This window comes from Pollachius pollachius, assembly GCF_949987615.1.
Source record: "Pollachius pollachius genome assembly, chromosome: 6".
NCBI classification, from domain to species: Eukaryota; Metazoa; Chordata; class Actinopteri; order Gadiformes; family Gadidae; genus Pollachius; species Pollachius pollachius.
The window spans coordinates 14,547,513-14,567,984 of NC_136939.1; the positions used below are offsets into that span (position 1 = coordinate 14,547,513).

At 43.3% G+C, this 20,472-nt stretch overlaps 3 protein-coding genes across 5 annotated transcripts; 2 read left to right on the plus strand and 1 right to left on the minus strand.

The window, feature by feature from the left end:
- Window positions 1–4,142: 4,142 nt before the first annotated feature.
- On the minus strand, window positions 4,143–8,345 carry angptl5 (angiopoietin-like 5; the record flags this gene model as incomplete). Its single annotated transcript, XM_079738766.1, has 8 exons — window positions 4,143–4,554; window positions 4,762–4,947; window positions 5,984–6,104; window positions 6,252–6,355; window positions 6,759–6,852; window positions 7,243–7,346; window positions 7,692–7,863; window positions 8,274–8,345. The coding sequence occupies 8 exons, from the start codon at window positions 8,343–8,345 to the stop codon at window positions 4,214–4,216; spliced, it is 1,194 nt and encodes a 397-aa protein (XP_079594892.1). The 3' UTR covers window positions 4,143–4,213.
- Window positions 8,346–10,923: 2,578 nt separating this feature from the next.
- On the plus strand, window positions 10,924–17,995 carry LOC307076481 (transcriptional coactivator YAP1-like). 3 transcript variants are annotated; one of them, XM_079737502.1, is made up of 10 exons: window positions 10,924–11,100; window positions 11,399–11,450; window positions 11,755–11,967; window positions 12,409–12,608; window positions 13,872–13,987; window positions 14,738–14,839; window positions 15,071–15,147; window positions 15,551–15,669; window positions 16,048–16,148; window positions 16,340–17,995. In XM_079737502.1, the coding sequence occupies exons 3-10, from the start codon at window positions 11,764–11,766 to the stop codon at window positions 16,519–16,521; spliced, it is 1,101 nt and encodes a 366-aa protein (XP_079593628.1). In that variant the 5' UTR covers window positions 10,924–11,100; window positions 11,399–11,450; window positions 11,755–11,763; the 3' UTR covers window positions 16,522–17,995. The 3 variants fall into 3 exon arrangements, with proteins under 3 accessions (XP_079593628.1, XP_079593627.1, XP_079593629.1); XM_079737501.1 differs by lacking the exon at window positions 10,924–11,100 and having other exon boundaries at window positions 11,253–11,450; XM_079737503.1 differs by lacking the exons at window positions 10,924–11,100; window positions 14,738–14,839 and having other exon boundaries at window positions 11,253–11,450.
- Window positions 17,996–18,412: 417 nt separating this feature from the next.
- Window positions 18,413–20,162, plus strand: timm10b (translocase of inner mitochondrial membrane 10 homolog B (yeast)). The gene is made up of 3 exons (XM_079737769.1): window positions 18,413–18,654; window positions 18,778–18,873; window positions 18,972–20,162. Exons 1-3 carry the CDS (start codon window positions 18,628–18,630, stop codon window positions 19,596–19,598), a joined length of 750 nt encoding a protein of 249 aa, XP_079593895.1. The 5' UTR covers window positions 18,413–18,627; the 3' UTR covers window positions 19,599–20,162.
- Window positions 20,163–20,472: the final 310 nt, after the last annotated feature.

The following is a 20,472-nucleotide window of genomic DNA, read 5'->3' on the forward strand; positions in this document are numbered from 1 at the left end:
TCTGAAATAAGGTATGTGTGTGTGTGTGTGTGTGTGTGTGTGTGTGTGTGTGTGTGTGTGTGTGTGTGTGTGTGTGTGTGTGTGTGCGTGTGTGTTCATGCTTGCATGTGTACCTGATACGTTTATAAGATGTATTTGCCTCTCTTTCAGACTTTTTCTCCCTCCCTCTCTCTTCCTTTCTGTTTCTCCCCCTGTCTCTTGTCTCTGTCATTTACCTCACATGACCAACAAACATTGCAAAAAGAACATTCAGCATCTATCTACCCCCCTTTCTCCCTATCTCCCTCTCTCCCTCCCCCTCTCTCTCTCTCCTCTTTTACTCTCGCTCTTTCACTCTCTCCCTCTTCGATATATACATATCTCTTGGGGTTTTATTGTTGTAATAATTATATTGATATGTTATGGCAGTTGGCCTACGAATCTATACAATTCCTGTCGTAGGTTCCATAGCCTGTGGAAATCGTAAATGGAATGGATTTAAACAATGCTTTTCATGCCTGCAGTCTCTCAAAGTCCTTTAGAGCTAGTGCGTTAGATTTACCAAATCATAGACTTATTCATACACCGATGGTCGGTGACCGCAACCATCCCAGTCGACAGCCAGATCTTCAGGAACCTTTTTGGTACGTTGCCTCATTAGAGGCCCTAGAGACTTAGATAGGACGAGCCAGGGATCAAACCAGCAACCTTCTGGTTTCATGAAAACCTTCTCCTTCTGTTCCACTGCCGCCCGAAATAAGTATAAAATATGCTCCAATTAGTGGTTTAAATAGGTTCATATACTATCGACTGTTTTAAATAGGTTTGTATACTGTTGGTTGTTTTAAATAGGTTCCTATTACACAGAGTGTTGCAAATAGGTTCGTATACAGTTGAATGAATAAGTGAGTTACAATACCATATAGTGTATATAATATATATATATATAATTCTTATACCATGGAATGTAGGTTACTGACTGTTAAAATATGTTATTATACCATAGACTGTATACAATTACAGGCTCTATATGTTCCTATGCCATCAACTTTAAAATAGGTTATTAAAGCATATCCATAAAATAGGTTTGTATGTTTTTTGCCACCAATCTCAACACCTCATGTCAGAAGTTGGTCCCTGGCTCTCCTCCCGTCTCTGTGAGTAACATCAGTCATTAACATCACATACACACACACCCAGACCACCCACAGCTCATCTTCCATGGCATCGCCAGAATCACACGCACGCACACACACACAGACACACACACACACACACGCACGCACGCTGCACACACACACACACACACACACACACACACAGCGCTACGAAAACACACACGCATACTCTTCTCAGACCAATTTACAGCGCCATCTGCTGGACAAGGTTATTACGTCGTGACGTGAATCTTGATTTGACGATATTCAGCAATACAAAAAAAATAAAAAACGGTTGTTGTTAATTTTACTCTCGAAAATTATTAGTACTGTACTGTAACTGTCTTTATATTTCATAAAAATCGTGTGTTATGCTTTCCCCATATCTCCCAACACACATAAAGCTCAGCCAAGATAAACCAGCTCACTTCGCAGTCCTCGGTCCAAAAAGAACACTCTGTTGTTGGGAAATGTCCACAGCTGCTCGGTGTGATAAAACAGCTGCTCCGGCCCTGCACATTCCCCGGAAGCCCATATAAACGCCCGCTTGTCGTGTTCCTGAGACTTTCCCAAGCTTTTTATGACGGAAGTGTGCTCTCCACAGCGATGCTTCTGTTAACTTACAACTGCGTGCGCCAGGCGCGTCGTTAGACCTGGGCATTCGAGGCTATAGCCCCGGATCTTTTGGGAATAGCCCCGGATCGCTGTGCCGTCAAATAATAATAATAATAATAATAATAATAATAATAATAATAATAATAATAATAATAATAATAATAATAATAATGATGAAAATAGCCCCGTAGAGTATACTTCTTTGTGGTTGCATTACCAGCAGCCATAGATGCAACATTGTAGCCAGTGAAAACCGCACAATTCTGACGTGTCCATATATGGGCAGATTTGGAATAATTTGTTGCAAAATGTTGCAAATTCAACGTCGGTATTCTTTCTTCTCTATGCATAGCGCATCTCGTCGATATTGCTGTTTCGTGCTGCTAGCCTTTTAGTGAGATCAGAGAGGGTTGAGAAGGACAGTAATAAAATATATTTTGTAAGATGGATATAAGAAGAGAGACCCGCAGTGAATTCAACCAGGTCCACTTGCAGGTGCATGACAGTGGTACCGTAAAACTTCATAGCCCGGGCTTTTATTTTTCAATCACTGAACTTTCGAACAAAACTCTTGCTCAGCAAAGATGGGAAATAATATCAAATGTATTGTTTAAACCAGTATGAATATTAGTAACCTAGGTTGCCTGGTAACCATAGGTTACCGATTGCCTGGTAACCATAGGTTACCAGGCAATCGAATAACGCCTGCACGCATGCTAACACACTCTCACACACACACACACACACACACACACACGCACGCACGCACGCACAAACACACGCATGCACGCACGCACACACACACACACACACACACACACAGACACACACACACACACACACACACACACACACACACACACACACACACACACACACACACACACACACACAGGCGGAGTTGTAATCGGGCGAGTCGGGAGAATTCCCTGTTGGGCGTTAACGTTTCGGGGGCCGCCGGCGGATTACTGCGGGATAACAATATTGCGTTTATAAAAGTTCCTTGCAGTGCCGTCCGGTAGCCTGAGCTGTGCAACCACAACCTCTCACTCACTCTACACACGCAACACATATAATCTGTCAACGTCGCAACCAATTCGATTTTGTCTAGAGGGGAGTAACTGAGCGCCCCCTCCTGAAGTGGTACAGCCCAGGTCGGCCTTGAACTGCGATTGGTCAGAAAGACGTAACAATGACAACATTGAACTCTCGTGCAGGCTCGAACAGAGTGACACAGAAACACACACACACACACACACACACACACACACACACACACACACACACACACACACACACACACACACACACACACACACACACACATTTAAGGAGTTTTTCACCCGCTCCGTATCCAGCTTGTTCCACGCTTAAAGCACCCAGGCTACTGGTATACGGCGAGCTGGGGCTCTCATGTTCCCCCCTGCGGTGTATTCCTTGCCCGCAACCCCTGCCATCCAGTTGTCATACGATTCATGCAGACTGGCTGATTTCATGGATGTACTTTACGTGTGCCGTGTTTTCCCGCCGATGTGGCGAAGCGTATGGTTATGCTTTTGAAAGCTTAAATAAATGGACTATATAAGTTGACTATAAACAATTATTGAAGTTTAACATTTTGTTCAGCAAATTTGACAACTGACAGATGCAATATTGTAGCCAGTGAAAACCGCAAAATTCTGACGTGTACATTTATGGGCAGATATAGAATCATTTGTTGCAAAATGTTGCAAATTGTATTCTGCATAGGTGCTGCATTGCTGTTTAGTGCTGCATGCACAGATTCAGGAGACCCGCAGTGAATTCAACCCGGTTGAATTCATTGGGTAGGCGCATGACAGTGTTTATTTGGCTACAAGCTTTTCTAATGTTTCATTTCGGCTGCTGGTGTATGTGGTGCACTTTCCTATCCTTAACGTAAACATTAACCCCCTCAGTAGGCCTGCCCCGACGTGAGTCAGACATGACGATTGGTCTTTCCTTTCCTTCTCAAACTATGTTACAATTTCATATTTTAGCCCGATTTTCAAATTTTCTCGGGGGAAACCCCGCTTTTAAGAGGACTCTGACTTCTGGGCTTTAGTCCCGAATGTTTTCAATTGCTAGCGACGCTCATGGCGTGCGCCAATTAAAAAATAATGAGTGTATTGAATACAATGAATCACTCACGTTATGAAATAAAATATACCTAATAGTGTGAGTGGACCCAACTAATTTTCTATTTACTGCATTCTAGTGTAGACCTGCGCCATTCAAACAATGGATTCAACAATGTGTTTACGTGTCAATAAGATGTAGGCTACAATTTATTCATTAGAATTGTCCAACGTAGTCAAAAACAGAATATAAGGTTATCCTTCTCAACATCCTTAAAACCCTGTAGTTTCTATTAAAATACATTCTGTATTAATGTACTCAATTAGCCCCAACAAAAACAACCAAAACTCGCTCCAGCCAAGTGATCAGTTGTTTGTGGTGATTCTCCGCATCTTCATGGTGACGGACTTGATGAGGTGCGGCACGCCGTTCTGCGTCCACGTGTCCCACAGGATGTGGGTGCCCCCATCCGCGTACCCACCGCCACTCCCGGGCCGTGTGCCGCGGTCTCCGGGTGAACCGTTGAGATTGGCCAGACCACACTGGTTGAACCACCAGCCCGTGTGGTTGTACTGGGCGCTGCAGCTCTCCACCGTGCGGTTATGGATGGAGCAGGACGGCACACAGCCGTCGTTGTCCACATCGGTGGCGCTGAACGGAGCCGTGTCTTGGTTCTGCTCCTGCTCGTAGCCGCGGAACGCGTCGCCTAATTAAAGGTGGAGGGCAGGCACCGCCACACACACACACACATACACATACTTCAAATGCTAGAAACCTAATCTTTTTCGAGTTTTTCTGTGTGTGCGCGTGTGTGTGTGTGTGTGTGTGTGTGTGTGTGTGTGTGTATGTGTGTGTGTGTGTGTGTGTGTGTGTGTGTGTGTGTGTGTGTGTGTCTGTGTGTGTGTGTGTTCACCAGCGCTGCCAGCATAGCGGCCCAGGTGGATGCTGTAGAACTGCGCATCGTCCCCCAGGTGGACGTCATCGTACGAGGCGTAGGCGGTCTCGTCGTCGTGGGAGACCAGGGCGATGTGGAGCTGGAAACGGGTTTCCTTCTGGTTCAGGATTTGATGCACCTTGCTGAGGCCCAGCCAATGCTCTCCTACACACACGCACGCACGTGCGCACATACACACACACACACACACACACATTAATATGCAAAAACACAGATCGACAGACAGACACACACACAGAGACACATACACACACACAGTTCATAGTCAGTAGTAAGTTAATAGATTATAGTATTATAATATAGTAAGTATAGTGGGTACACTAGAGTCAGCATTGTAAGTTTGTCAGTAAAAATACGAGTCAGTATTGTAAGCTCAGTATAGTATTTTAGTATAGTTAATACATTATTCAGTATTAACTCAGTATAGTACATTAGAGTCAATATAGTAAATAAGTCTGTATAGTAAGTATTAGAGTCAGTAAAGTGAGTAAGTCAGTATGGTATTAAAGTCACTATAGTAAGTACAATATAATCACTATAGTAAATATATTAGAGTCAGTATGGCGAGTACATTAGAGTTAGTATAGTGAGTACATTAGATTCAGTATAGTGAGTACATTAGATTCAGTATAGTGAGTACATTAGAGTCAGTATAGTGAGTACATTAGAGTCAGTATAGTGAGTACATTAGATTCAGTATAGTGAGTACATTAGACTCAGTATAGTAAGTACATTAGATTCAGTATAGTGAGTACATTAGAGTCAGTATAATAAGTAAATTATATTCAGTATAGTGAGTACATTCGAGTCAGTATAGTGAGTACATTAGAGTCAGTATAGTGAGTACATTGGATTCAGTATAGTGAGTACATTAGAGTCAGTATAGTGAGTACATTAGATTCAGTATAGTGAGTACATTAGATTCAGTATAGTGAGTACTTTAGAGTCAGTATAGTGAGTACATTAGAGTCAGTATAGTGAGTACATTAGATTCAGTATAGTGAGTACATTAGATTCAGTATAGTGAGTACTTTAGAGTCAGTATAATGAGTACATTAGAGACAGTATAGTGAGTACATTAGAGTCAGTATAGTGAGTACATTAGAGTCAGTATAGTGAGTACGTATAGTGAACGTCATGCTTGGGTCATCAGACGAATGGAAGGTGTAGACCAGCTGACCTGGAAGGTGGCCGAAGCCATTAACGTAGTCATCCCAGGGTCTCTTGAAGTCCATCAAGCCCTCGGCCCTCCTCTGGATCACGGTCCAGCCCCCCCCCATGTAGTCCATCTCACAGAACACCTCACACAAACACACAGCGGGTTTCAGAGTTAGAGCGGGGTATGAGCTAATACATTGATATCATATGGATGTTGTCATAGGTACGATGACACAATGATACCATTTAAGACATGGGTGCCTGACAAACCAGGCCTACGGTTTGTTTACCTCGAAGGAGGAGTCTGTGTTCTCGGGGTGAGCGATGTAAATCCCACTGGGGATCTTCGGAACCACTGACACCAGACTGTCCTTGATGTCACTGCAGTCCCGTCCTGGTCACACACACAATCCAACACCCCACAGGCCAATAGGTCATTTTCACCTCCTATAGCGGTCGTCATGGTTCTAAACGTTAGCTCGGTCAGGGAGAACTAATTTAAATCCTAGATGGCTGCTATAGTTCCCTCACCAGTTCACCTCCTCACACATTCAAATAGGTTAATGGACATTGACTGTTAATTGGTTAGTGTGTATTGAGTGCATGAAGGGTGTAATATGTAGTACAAACAAAAAAGGAAGTTTACTTTCTCGTTTGCTTGTTTGGTTATAGCTTTAGGTTCCAACTATTACGGCTGGTGTGTGTGTTTGTGTGTATGTGTTTGTGTGTACGTGTGTGTGTGTGTGTGTGTATGCGCATGAGCATGTGTGCATGTAGGTTTGTGTGGTTATTATTACCATGGGACTGTACTGGTTTGACAGCGTACATCTCTGTGTTGCTTCTCTGGACCTCTAAACTGAGGGTCTGCATTTTGGTGATGAGCTCTGTCACCTGAAAACAAGAAGCTACATGCATACAGTCAGCTAGTAAGACACAAGATGTGAGACCAAATGCATAAAGTCAGCCATTAAGACACTATATGAGATAACATGCATAGTCAGCCAATAAGACGCCAGATGTAAAACCACATGCATACAGTCAGCCAATCAGATACTGGATGGGAGAGACCACATACAAACAGTAAGCCAATCAGACAGCCAATAAAGCACCAGATGTTAAACCACATGTGCAGTATACAGTCAGCCAATAAAACACTAGATGTGAAACCACATGCATAGTCAGCCAATACATTTGAGCTATTCGTCCTGTAAGCCAATCATAAACTACAGGAGATATGACATGCATACAGCCAGCTAATTAAAGAGGGGGGAATGTTTGTACCTGGGTGGTAAGGAAGTCTAGGGCTCTCTGCTGTTCATCCATCACATCTCTGATCATCTTCCTGGTGCTGCGGCCATAAGCCAGCAGAGACTGCTGTATCTGGCCTGAACCATGCAAAACACACAGACACACACACACACACACACACACACACACACACACACACACACACACACACACAAACAGATACACACAGACAGACATATTCACCCGTGCATACACACACACACACACACACGCACACTCAGACATACAGATAAACACAGATCAACATCACGCACACACACATACACACACACAAGCGCACATATGAGCACACACATAAGTGGGCACAAACACAAACAGATAAATATAATGCACACACACACACAAACACACAAAATAGTGTGTTAATGATGACAATGATGCTGGTGGTGGTGGTGATGATGAAGGTTACCATGTTGACTCACCACACAGGGAGTTTTTGTCATCACGCAGTAGTTTGGCGGTTACATCGCACGGAATTGAACATACATCCTGACCCTTGCGCTCTACAGGTGACTTTGGTGTTTTGGAAGATGCAACTTCAAGCAGGTCTGCGATGATGACGTCTGATTGGTTGCTCGTCCTGTTTCCTGGCCCCTTCCGAGTGCAGGTAGAAAGACATTGAAACCATACTTAGACCGCTACTCCGAACCGTTCTCTGGTTCAATTTGATACCAGCTGTCCGACCACTCCTTTCTAGAGGTCGGATATTGAAGTATTTGAAACAGTGATGCTATTAATACATTGACCTGGCCATATCATTTTTTTGTGATCAGGAAAGAAAAGTTCCCCACCAAATTGTACGAAGACAAAAATGTCTTAGACATGAAGCTCAGAAAAATCCATGTTTACATCCTTCTAGAAAAATATCAGAAACAGAAACACCACTGCACTGATGATAACTAGACATAATACAAGACCAGCACACATTCCTCGCAACCAATCTGTTCAAAACACGAATGCTGATGAGAAACCCACCGAAAAGAAAGGTGTAGAGCTATACGTACGGTGTGGACGCTGGTGGAGTAGGGCAGGTAGAGCAGCTGAAGCAGAAAGACTGCTGGCCACATCAGTTCCATTCTGTCCTATAACACGCTGATGTTTACTGCTTGTCTCCCTCTTTCCCTCTCCCTCTCTCTCCCGCTCTCTCTCTCTCTTTCTCTCTCCCTCTCTTTTGATGACACAGCTCGGACCTCCTTCCACAGCCGACGGCGTCCATGGAAACAGCTTACACCACTCATTTTCCTTTTTTTTTTCTTTTTTTTTTACAACAAATCTGTTAAGAAAGTGCTTGCCTGGTCTTTTTCTGTTTACAATATCCAATTAGAACTTTTTTTCCCCCACACTCTTTCTTTCCTCCTATGCATCCTGTCTTTGAGAGCTTTCTCTCTTCTCTCGATCATCTTTGAAAATGTATCTTTGTTCCACTTTCACTTTATGCCAAAACGTATATGTGTGTGACTAACTTTGCTGTTAACGCTCATGTGTAACGTCCCGTTCTGTAAGGAGCGGTTGGTGAGTTGAAACAGTTGCAAGTTTCATCAGAAGCTCTACCTATAATAAACCTGTTATTATCTTTACTCAACATTTTTTCTATATCATCTAATTTGATTCTTAATATTTAAGAGAGGGAGATCTATAAGAATGTGTTTGTATCTCCCTGTCTTTCCAGGTCTCTGTCTCAGATTTTGCTATGGGTTTTTCTGGTGCTTTTTTTGCATCCTGCCTTCAGTACAAGAACCAGCTGTTGCAAAGAAATGGGACACCTCATACTTCTGTGCAAGTCTTTCTTTCTCTCCCTCTCTCTTTCTTTCTCTCCCCACTCTTTCTTTCTCTCTCTCTGCTCTCTTGCTTGCTCTTGTTCATCTCTCTTACTCTTATTCACTATGTCACTCTCTCTCTCTTCGTCTCTCTTCATCGCCTCTAGTTATTTCTCACTCTTATTCACTCTCTTTTACTTTCCCTCTCACTTTCTCTCACTCTCAATCTCTATTGGTCACTCACTCTCTCTCTCTCTCCCCCCCTCTCTCTCAGATTTTTCCCTCGCCTCACTTTCCCTCCCTCTCTTCCTCGCTCTCTCGAAACCTCTTTAAACCTTTCCAGACAAACCCTCTCTCTCTCTCTCTCTCTCTCTCTCTCTCTCTCTCTCTCTCTCTCTCTCTCTCTCTCTCTCTCTCTCTCTCTCTCTCTCTCTCTGTCTCTCTGTCTCTCTCTCTCTCGGTCTCTCTCTCTCTCTCTCGCTCTCTCTCTCTCTCTCTCTCTCTGTCTCTCTGTTTCTCTTTGTCTCTCTCTCTCTCTGTCTCTCTGTCTCAATCTCTCTCTCTCTCTGTCTCGATCTCTCTGTCTTGCTCTCTCTCTCTTTCTCTCTCTCTCCCTCTCTCTCTCTCTCTCTCTCTCCCTCTCTCTCTCTCTCTCTCTCTCTCTCTCTCTCTGTCTCGCTCTCTCTCAAACCAGCGACTTCAGTTTATTGGTTTGGTTGGGTAAATACTATAAGTCCAAGTGCAAGGGAGGGAGGGGGGACAGTAGAGCGAGTGGTCCCACATTACGTATTATTTTCCAGGGGCCACAAGGAGCTCAGCGGCTGGCCCCTCCACATAGAGTGTGCCCAGCGGCAGCAGCCTGTCCAGCCCCAGCCCAGCAGACCCCAGGGGTTTACGGCCATGGTCAGCCAGAGGAATGCAGGAGGGCCCGGTGGTGCAGGGGCCCCGCATCTGCAACGTATTACACGCTGATGGAGCATGGCCACTCAGCGTCATGATGACCGTCCTGCACTGAACATTACACCATCAGTGTTTACATGCTATTTTATGACAGGAGACGATTGGGTTTTTGTTAAGCAGTGATCGTGTGTGTGTGTGTGTGTGTGTGTGTGTGTGTGTGTGTGTGTGTGTGTACAACTGACATCTGGAGCATGGTCTTGCCTGGTTAATTGGGCTTCAGCAGTCATTTCTAAAACATAAGAACATTGAAGAGCCCTTTTGCACCATCAATCGGTCTATTGATGGTATTACACACCAATGATAGTCATTAGATCCAGCGTTATAGTTTATGGTAATGGTACATACGCAGGCACATCTATCCAACGCGACCTGTCGCCAAGTGAGGCAAAGAGCCGTCAAAGCATATTATCAATATTGGATTTAATACATAAATGCAAACTGCAGGACGAGAAAGTTTATACAAAAGACTGGACAGAGCATAGACTAAACAGATGGGGTAAGGTTTGAATTATTGTGATAGACAAGCGCAGAACCGTTAATCCATCGATACAAAGTTATGTTCTCAGTTCAACATAAGAAAAAAACATCCTTCTGAGAAGTAGACAGCGTTGGCTGACATTCACGGACATATCTTGTCAAGCTGATGGATGGACAGATCTGGTTACTCATGCAACCACGGGCTTGTTGTGCGGCCCAGACACACTTCTTTCCCCCATATGCATGTCTTCCACTAGAGGGCATACATATGGTAGTGTCCGCATAAACAATCCGCGGCCAACCGGAGCAGGCCTCACCAGGAACGGATGTTTTCTCAGGGTAGCTCACTCATGCACCCCCCTCTCTCTCCCCCCTTCTGCCGTCTCTCCTCTCTTCCCTCTCCCCCCACCAGACCGTCCTTCCCATCCACATAGCCCAACTTTTTCCCGACCCCCACTCCCAGGCTGAACTTTGTCATTTGATAGTTTTAACAATTATCAGGCTAAATTATGCATTATTTCCTTTTCTTCACGGCATTTTGAGCTTTAAGGAAAAACTCTACTGAAGATCTTCTTATTTAAATAGAAAGGGGATTGCAAGTGAAAACTAACATTTGATGGAATACAGTGCTGTGTGGGTGAGTGTCCCTGTTGTGTATTTATCCAGCGGTAAATCTTGTGAATGAACCCGATGTCAGGCTTAAAGGTAGACCTGCACACTGGACGTCGTGTTGTATAACTACGGTGGCTTTAAACACCGCGACCACGCCCCTTAGCGGTATCACATGAATCTGGACCGAAAGTTGAAGTGGGAAAAAAGTTGTGACTTTGGGACGAAAAGTATTTGTAACTTATTTTTCGTTTTTGTACATGTATTATTCTTCTTCAACGTCGGTATGGGGACTACCTACTGCGTGTAAACCATCTGTCCAACAGTGATTTTACCCACCAAGTCTCCTACTTCACGCAGGAGAGAACTGGACTGAAGGTATGTGGGAGGCTTGCTGAGATTTTGCTTCACGCGTCAGTTTTTGCGGTTAATAAAACCGCAGTAGTGTTTCATATGATCTGTATTGCCTTGTACGTTTGCTTTGATCATTACTCTTAAGAAGTAGGCCAAGACGTTGAACAAGGTTAAATAGCATAATTTTAAGTGTAGGGGGCAACGTTTCACTGCATGATCAAATTTCATGCGCGACTATTGCATACAGAGCGACATCGTCTGTTTACCAATCGAGTGTGCGTCTTCGCGCGCAGTTAATTTATTGTGCTGATTTGTTTTGACACAAAAGTTGAAGATTATGGACGCGCATCATGGCGCGCCTCCGACGGGGCAACAGATCGTGCACGTCCGCGGGGACTCGCAGACGGATCTCGAGGCCCTCTTCAATGCCGTGATGAACCCCAATAAGACCACCAGACCGCCGTCCTCACTGCCCATGCGCATGAGAAAACTTCCAGACTCGTTCTTTCGGCAGCCGGATCCCCGCGGCCACTCCAGACAGGTAGGAGGTTACAAGACATTATACCCCCTCACACGTTAGCTACATTCCCATGGAAACATAATATACCCTTAGACGCTAGCCACATTGCCATATAAACAGCTAACTTATAATAAGTCTTCTCCACAATGCATCTTTGGCAAAACTTAAATGTTTCTGTTATTTATACCAGTGTTTCTTAAACTATGGGTCCAATTGGAGATGGGTCGCTGCCAGACAATGCAAAGTACTCCTCTAACTCAAGGAGTGTGCGGTTGGACAGAGTCACGAGGACACAAATTGTACTTTGGGTCCTGAGACGAAATAATTAAAGTACTACTGATCAATAAAACGGCACACGCTTCTTCCGTCTCAAAACAGCCTTCCTCTGTGGCCCCTTTGTTTCTATAGCAACACTATGATGGCTTCATGTGACAAAGAACTCATGTTCTTCTTCCCCCTCAGGCCAGTTCGGATGGCGGAGTGTGCGGTTCCCTGACCCCTCATCACGTCCGTGCCCACTCCTCGCCCGCCTCCCTCCCCATCAACTCCCTCTCTACCCAGGCCACGGGGGTCGCCTCCGCACCCGTCATCCCCGACGACATGCCCCTCCCCCCCGGTTGGGAGATGGCCAAGACGCCCACTGGCCAGCGATACTTTCTCAAGTAAGGTCAAAGTTCAAGAAATGTAGCAGCCTCCACTATGTGGCAGCAGAAAAAGGCCAGCGGTAGAGAGAGAATCTCACACACAAAGACAAACAAACACGCAGACATGCATACATACATGCTGGCACGCTCAGAGGTCTTCTATTGGTTGACGTGTTTCATGTTTTGTCCTGTGATGCGTCAGCAGAGCCAGGAAGTGATGTGATGTGTCCAGCGATGTCCAGATAATTCCGATGTGTGACATGGAATGTGTTGTACTTAATAATTCAATTAATAAATCACTTTAGCAAACATGAATAAACGTATTATTTCGTAAAGGTGGGTTGGCCAACGTGAGGATAGTCAGGTTGTGGCACTCAACGTGTTCGGATCCAAACCGAAAGGTACTGGGTTTTAACCCAAATGTCCGCCGTTGAGGATAGTTGAGCAAGATGCTGTAGCCCCTACCTGCTCATTAACGACCTCTATGTGTCATTTACAAAACACTAGAAGTGCCTCTGGACTCGAGAACAGCATCTGCTTAGTGACTAGAATTGTTAACAGAAATTGTAACGTAAATGGATCCAGGCTGTGCTTATGAATACTACCAAGTGTTTCAAGCTTTACAAAGAATAACCCGGATAAAAGCTGTCAACATGTTGGATCCAAAGTAGTAAACCCACCCAACATTTTGACGACAATCATTGTACCAGCTCATCAATTCCCATTGGACTGAATTATGTGATTAACATTGAGTTATTTATATTTATTATATATATATTGTAAAATAAAAGTCTAACAAAATATCTTAACAAACTTTTTTTATGTGTGATAGACATCCATCACGGCTCAACACATTTTGACCTCACCCAAATTTAGCAACAATTATAATTGTTATTAATTAAGACACAGATTATTAAGACAGGCTGTGCATGAAACTTCAAGTGTACGAGAGCTCTAGATGACCAAAAACGGCAGTCATGCATGATCAGGGAGGAAATCGACATCTATTCTTTCAATGCATGAGACTGCACCTGTTTCAATCAGACCGGTTAACAACTAGTCACACTGGTATGTGTGTGTGTTCGCTGGTGTACATTTACACCAACACACATGCAGTAATACAGGTAAAGCAAGTCTTGTCAGAACATGCCCAGTATTGCAGCAATAGGGTGGTACTCAATTAACGTGTGTGTGTGTGTGTGTGTGTGTGTGTGTGTGTGTGTGTGTGTGTGTGTGTGTGTGTGTGTGTGTGTGTGTGTGTGTGTGTGTGTGTGTGTGTAGTCATTTGGATCAGTCCACGACATGGCACGATCCACGTCTCGCCCAGCTCCAGCCCCAGCGGACTCTGCTAGCCCATGGTGTGACCACGCAGACACACAACAGTGAAGCAGATTCAGGTATCAATCCTAATGCTGTAATGTGCGCCACATCCTACTACCTCAGGCACAAGCACACACAATAGCACACACACACGCAAGAGCACACACACACACACGCACGCACGCACGCACGCACGCACGCACGCACACACACACACGCAATAACACACACAAACACACACACAAGAGCACACACAATAGCACACTCACACACAAACACACCCACACTCACATTCACACTCACACTCTTGTCCTGATGAAGACGTTGTGCACATAAGGCAAACCCCAGAAGTTTTAGGGTTAAGTTTTTTGTTCTTCTTCTATGGTATGGTTGTTGTTCTTGTTGTTTGTGTTGCTTGTTGACCATGATTAGGTTGAATGTTTGTCTTCTGTAGTTAGGGATAAGGGTGCTTGTTCTTCTTCTATGGTTAGGGGTTAAGGTGCTTGTTCTTCCTTAATGGTTCGGGTCTAGGGTGATTGTTCTTTTATGGTTAGGGGCTAGAGTCCTTGTTTTTCTTCTATGGTTAATGGCACGTGTGGTTGTTCTTCTATGGTGGGTGGCACATGTGGTTGTTCTTCTATGGTGAGTGGCACGTGTGGTTGTTCTTCTATGGTGAGTGGCAAGTGTGGTTGTTCGTTTATGGTGAGTGGCACGTGTGGTTGTTCTTCTATGGTTAGTGGCACGTGTGGTTGTTCTTCTATGGTTCGTGGTTAAGAGGCTTGTTTTTTCTTCTGTGTTTCAATATTTACGTATTCACTATTGTTCAGGTGTGCTTGCTGAGAGCTGGGAGCAGGCAGTCAGGCCAGACGGAGAGACGTACTTTATCAACCACATCAGCAAGTCCACCTCGTGGGTTGACCCGCGTATAGGTAGCGATCAGACCTCTGTCTACAGAACCTCTGCTAAAGCCCTACGCTTCAATTGAAACCCATTGTGTTACATACTATTTCACTTTTCATACATTGCCAGGTGCCACTAGTTAGTGGGCACCGCAAGTTCTAAATGATGGCACCGTTTACCAAGGAGACGGCCCTGAGCATCATATGGGTGTGAAACACTGTTTGTTTCATATTGTTGTGCCACACATTGTTGTATTCCAGCACAGAAGGTGAGCCCAGGCCTTGCTGCCATGGCAGCACAGCAACGTCAGGAAAAGGAAAGGCTCAGGTCTAAGCAGGTGAGAGTCAGACTGTGTAGAATATACTAAGGTGTCTTTTTGTATGTATCTTTGTTTATTTCTATATTTATGTGCACTTTGGTTCTGAGGTGTGAAGTGCTTTGCATGACATCAGTGGCTGGTTTTTTGTTCAATATGTCATAGTTTTGATCGAAAAGATTACTCATTTTAACTGTTTAACTATTTTGATAAAGCAAACCACCCTTCTTTTAATCTGGAACTGTGCATCACCCACCTTTCTATCGCCATCTGGTGGTGTAATTTAAACTCTTCTACTATATAGTTCTAAATTATAGTTTGCCTACACTATGCACCACTAACTAACACAACTAATTATCCATAATGCACACAAGGCTCTATTTCATCCCTATTTTTACTGTGTGAATCTTGTGTCCTCCTGTAGGACCTAGGAGGAAGGAACCTCTCCTCTGTTCTTATTGGCCATGACAGAAATGTTGCCAATCAGAACCCATCTCTGGATGCAAGGATTCTTGGCCCTGCCCATGAGCCTGTGCTAAACGGGTAAGATGTCACTAGAATACTGTAAAATTTAAATAATTGTAATAATGCGTTTCATTTATTAAGCTAAGTACTCAAGGACACTTACAGTTATATTAAAATACCAAAAACAGGAGTAAAGACAAAATATCATAAAGGGTCACATCAAAACATTTAACAGCATAAAAACGAAGGAGCAAAAAGGAAGACAAATGTGAGGAGAGTAAGATGTTAAAAGCACTTCTAAAAAGGTATGCTGTGAGTGATGTTTTACAATAAAGGAGGCGGGTGGAGTCACAGATATGTTAGGGAAGGGGGTTCCAGAGAGATGGCGTGGTTGCTGGTCATGTAGTGAGGCACATGCCTCCACTATGATATGAATGGGTTCTCGCTCTCCACCAGCGCTCACTCCCGGGACCAGAGCACCGACAGCGGCCTCAGTGTCAGCAGCTTGCCCCGCCCTTCCGACCACATGCTGAGCTCCATGGACCACATGGACACTGGTAAGAGAGGACACGCCTTGCACACAAACCATGCAATTAGATGCATGTAGTATTTAGATATATGTATTCCGGTGACTGAATCAGTCTTTGTAGATCACTGTTTTAAAAAAAAAGAAGGGATAATTAAGGGAGTGTTTTTATGCATGTTGGTTTACACATACAAATAGCTGGTTATGTCTGGTGACCCCCAGGTGACCCCACGGAGACCCCATCGCTGACCTTGCAGGACACGATGTCAGGGCTGCCCATGTCTGACACGGAGGAGCTCATGCCTTGCATCCCAGAAGGTCTGACCTCAGACCTCCTCATGGACATGGAGACAGTGCTGTCCAGCTCACACATGGACAAAGACAGCCTGCTCACTTGGCTATAGTGGCCCACCCATCAGAGCAGTTGTGAAGGCGCTTTGCTGCAGGAATCTGTCGGTCAAAGCATCAATCAGTCGAGCTGCAATGTTGTTGTTTTTTTGTCGTCCTGCATTTAAAAGTATTTTCTTTCTAGTAAACACGTCGGACAGAAGAGTTGTGTTCAGTTCAGATTTACATGTCCTTTGTGGTCTAAAAGCACATCGACACACAATTCCGTCCCGGGGCTCTGGGCTGTCATCCGTACCAATCCATCCATACCATTTGTCTGAGAGACATGTTTTCCCCCAAAAAGTGACCAGCAACAGACAGAGAGGCTGGGGGCAATAGAAGCGTGCTCATGTGTAGTAGTACCTACCTTACCATGGACATCCATGAAAACATACGAGGCGAGGATGGAAACAGGCTGGCTCTAGTTGGTTGTGTTTGACGGGAGTCTGACTCGGCACCACAGACTCTTAAGTTGCTTTTTGGTCGCCTTTGGTAACACTATTGCAGCGGCCTTGGGATTTGCAGTGAAATCGGTACAAACAACACTACGCTTGTCATGGAGTATTCGGCTGTTATCTCAATTTATATTTTTTTATCGTGTACTTTTAAAAGGTATTCTGAATACTGAGAGAAGTCTGTGTAATGTAAAGTATGCATTTTTTGTGAAAAATCTCTGCAGCTTTGTTGTCACATGTGTGTTTATGTGCCATGTGTGTTTTTCAACAGTTGTTGCTGAACAACCCACTACCCGCCCACTCTCACATACACACACACGTTGTTGATTTTGATATACTAGCATTTTATAGCATAAATTTACGAGCATAGCTATTGGAATCTACATGGATTATTTTGTTTAAGTGTATCGAAATCCTAACCAAATTTGAATCTAGCTCAACTAAAGAAGCTATGTTGCTTGCAAGATTCACTTAGAATATTACACCCTATTTAATCATTATCTGAAATGTTTGTGTAATGTGCATTGTTGACGGATAAATGGAGGACATTGTATTTTGAGGGGAACTGAAATAGCTGATGTTCTTAGACCATTTTTTTTGTATAATTTTCAATGCATGGGTCGCATATCTTATAAATACTCATGCCATTTTAACGCTTTAGTTTAATAATTAAATATTTGTTTGCAATATTGTATGCTCAATTTGCTAATTTAGTTGATAGTTGTAACTATATATATCTTGCGCCCACAAACCTCACTCCACTCAACATCCTGCGTTAATGATTTTTCTTTATTAACACAACAGGTAATACTTTACAATAAGTGTACATTAACATTAAGTAATGCAGTAATAAGCATTAGCTATTAATTAACTAACAGCTAACAGTTAGTTATATAATGGTCTAGTTATCGTTTATTAACACATATGCTTTTGCTATATAAATATTATTAGTACATTAACTAATAGTATTTAATGGTTAATTAATGTAACCTTATTGCCAAGTGTTACCATACAACATGAATATGTTTTAGAGTTGATAATATCAATGGAAAATAAATTAGATTTTGTTTTCACAAAATGCAAGCTTCTTTTCGTTGTATTCTGTATTATTTAAGAGTCCCATCCCTGGAAAACATACATTTTAAACATAATTATGAAATGTCAAAATACTTTCAGCTCATGCTAGGATATGGATCTAAAATGAACAAGGATCCTTGTAAATGGAAAAAATATACAGTTAAAAATATATTGTAGCAAGTATTCCTGAATTCAACCTTAGGGAGAACTTGAATCTAAATAATAGTCTTATTGTAATACTTTAACCACTATAATACCGTCGAAGTTTAAATCGTTGAAGAATGTACTGTTCACAGCTTTACTAAACATTAAGGTAAAGAAATCGGTCTAGTAGGCGTGGCTTCATGCGGCCGGGGAGGAACTAAACATGGCAGCCCCCGTGTGAAAGTCACGTTACTGCAATCCTTTAGGTTTAGGCCGTCATATTTGTGTATGTTTATGTTGTTTATAATGTACAATTGAGGTACATTTCAGGTATATACACATATATAGCATTTTAGTTAAATAAGGGACGATAGGGCTTCCTCTCCAAACATTTGTTAGGTCGACTCAGCTGCCAAGTTAACCTTTTAGCCAACGTTCAGATCAATTATGGAGCCTGAAATGCAAATCCGGAATGTAAGTCATATGTTCATCGTTAAAGTACATTTCCTTGGAAAATTGTGTATATGAAGTCACCAAAACTTGTTTTAGTGTTTCATTTTGTATTGATTGTGAAAGCTTCTGTTCTGGAATTTATAGCTTCGGGATTTCCTGCTGGTGTACAATCGCATGACCGAAACCTGTTTCCAACGATGCTCTAGCAATTTTAATTACAGAAATCTGACAATGGTCGAGGTAAGTGATGTGAAAAATGTCAGTCTGCAAGTGTGCATCGAATATTTACAATACACCTAGTGGTTGCACAGCTGTTTGATTTGTTGTCATGTGTTTAGGACCGTTGTGTGGATAACTGCGCTGGGAAGCTGATTCGCGCTAACAATCGTCTGATGGGCACCTATGTGCAGTTGATGCCAAAAATGGTCCAGAAACGCATGGATGAGATGCAGAGCAAGGTGGCAGAGGCAGAGGCAGCAGCAGCCGCAGCAGCAGGGTCTGTCACAGAAGCTCCAAACAACAAAGAATTCTCCATAGACCAAACCTCACCACTGCCTCCCCCTGCTTACCCGTCTCCAGTCCATACGGATACAGGACCCCTGCATGTACTCACTGGACCCGTGCTTGATCCTGGTCCTACATCCCTGGTCGAGGCGACACAAAGCCACATGGTGGCTCCTGTACCAATCATACCAGCCCCAGCAGAAACGTTTATTCCAACACCTTTTGATAACGTGGGGATTAAACCTGCTTCTACGTTTATTCCAACATCTTTTGATAACGTGGGGGTTGGACCAGCGTCTACGGTAGTTTCCCCTCTGCCAGGACCCTCTGTCAGCAGCATACATGATACACCTCTTCCTGTAGCCCATATCACTCCACCGGTAGTACCTGCTCCATCTGTACCAACCCCAGCCAGACCAGAGAGCCTCGCAGCGGACGTATCAACAATATCCAAAGCCTAGCGGTTGTTGAGAGAACCATGGCGCTCCTCTCCTCTGCCAGGCCAGAAGGCTCAGCCATCAAAGATGTTGACCAACCTCTGTTTAATATCAACAACAACTACAGCTTGGTGGTTATTATCCACACATAATCCCATACTGGGTGTCCAGATAGAGTCATGGTGACGTACTAATAAGATATTATAGATAATTGTGTATTAGCAAAAATATTCCTACCCCTTTTTTTTTTTTTTTTAAGCATTGTGATAATGGATGTCATAGTAAAGTTAACTAATGACCTATAAACAAAGTCACATGTGATATTGTTTGCATATATGTCACTGGCTGATAATGAAGAGCCATTGTATTAGTGGAAAGGATGATAACTTCAGGTTCTGGTGGTAAAAGATTTATTTTTGTGTTTAACGCACACACTTGTTTGTCTCATTGTGGATAATATGGAATCCCATCTAACCCTAATTATTTCTTTGTCAATGCTGTTTTCTTAATTAAAAGAAGCTATCTGAAACGCAAGTGCGTCCATTTTTTTTTTTAAACAGGGATGGAACTCGAGAATGCTTGATATTGATATTGTTTAAATAGAAATTACAATCCATTCTTTTTCCCTGTATCAATACCATTCATAAAGGGCTCTGCCATAAGTTGAGTGTTTGCTTAGCCATTTATCCAGATCTATGACGAAGGCATCTGGAACATTATGCCCATTCATGGTGGCTGTCGAGCACGGGGGAGGAGCTAAGAAGGAGCAAATAATGTAAACCTCCGTTCTGAATGCAAAATGAAGAAGCTTGTCGTTTGTCAAAGCTAAATAGAATTATTTAGCCATTGGCATTTTTCAATTTTACAAAGGTAAATGTTTTAATAATTACAATAAATT

Coding starts and splice junctions, on each gene's coding strand:
- timm10b (XM_079737769.1), top strand. CDS start 18,628: ATGGAGCCTGAAATGCAAATCCGGAAT. Junction 18,655..18,777: donor CTGAAATGCAAATCCGGAAT/GTAAGTCATATG, acceptor TGGAATTTATAG/CTTCGGGATTTCCTGCTGGT. Junction 18,874..18,971: donor GAAATCTGACAATGGTCGAG/GTAAGTGATGTG, acceptor TCATGTGTTTAG/GACCGTTGTGTGGATAACTG.
- LOC307076481 (XM_079737502.1), top strand. CDS start 11,764: ATGGACGCGCATCATGGCGCGCCTCCGACGGGGCAACAGATCGTGCAC. Junction 11,968..12,408: donor CCCGCGGCCACTCCAGACAG/GTAGGAGGTTAC, acceptor CTTCCCCCTCAG/GCCAGTTCGGATGGCGGAGT. Junction 13,988..14,737: donor CAACAGTGAAGCAGATTCAG/GTATCAATCCTA, acceptor ACTATTGTTCAG/GTGTGCTTGCTGAGAGCTGG.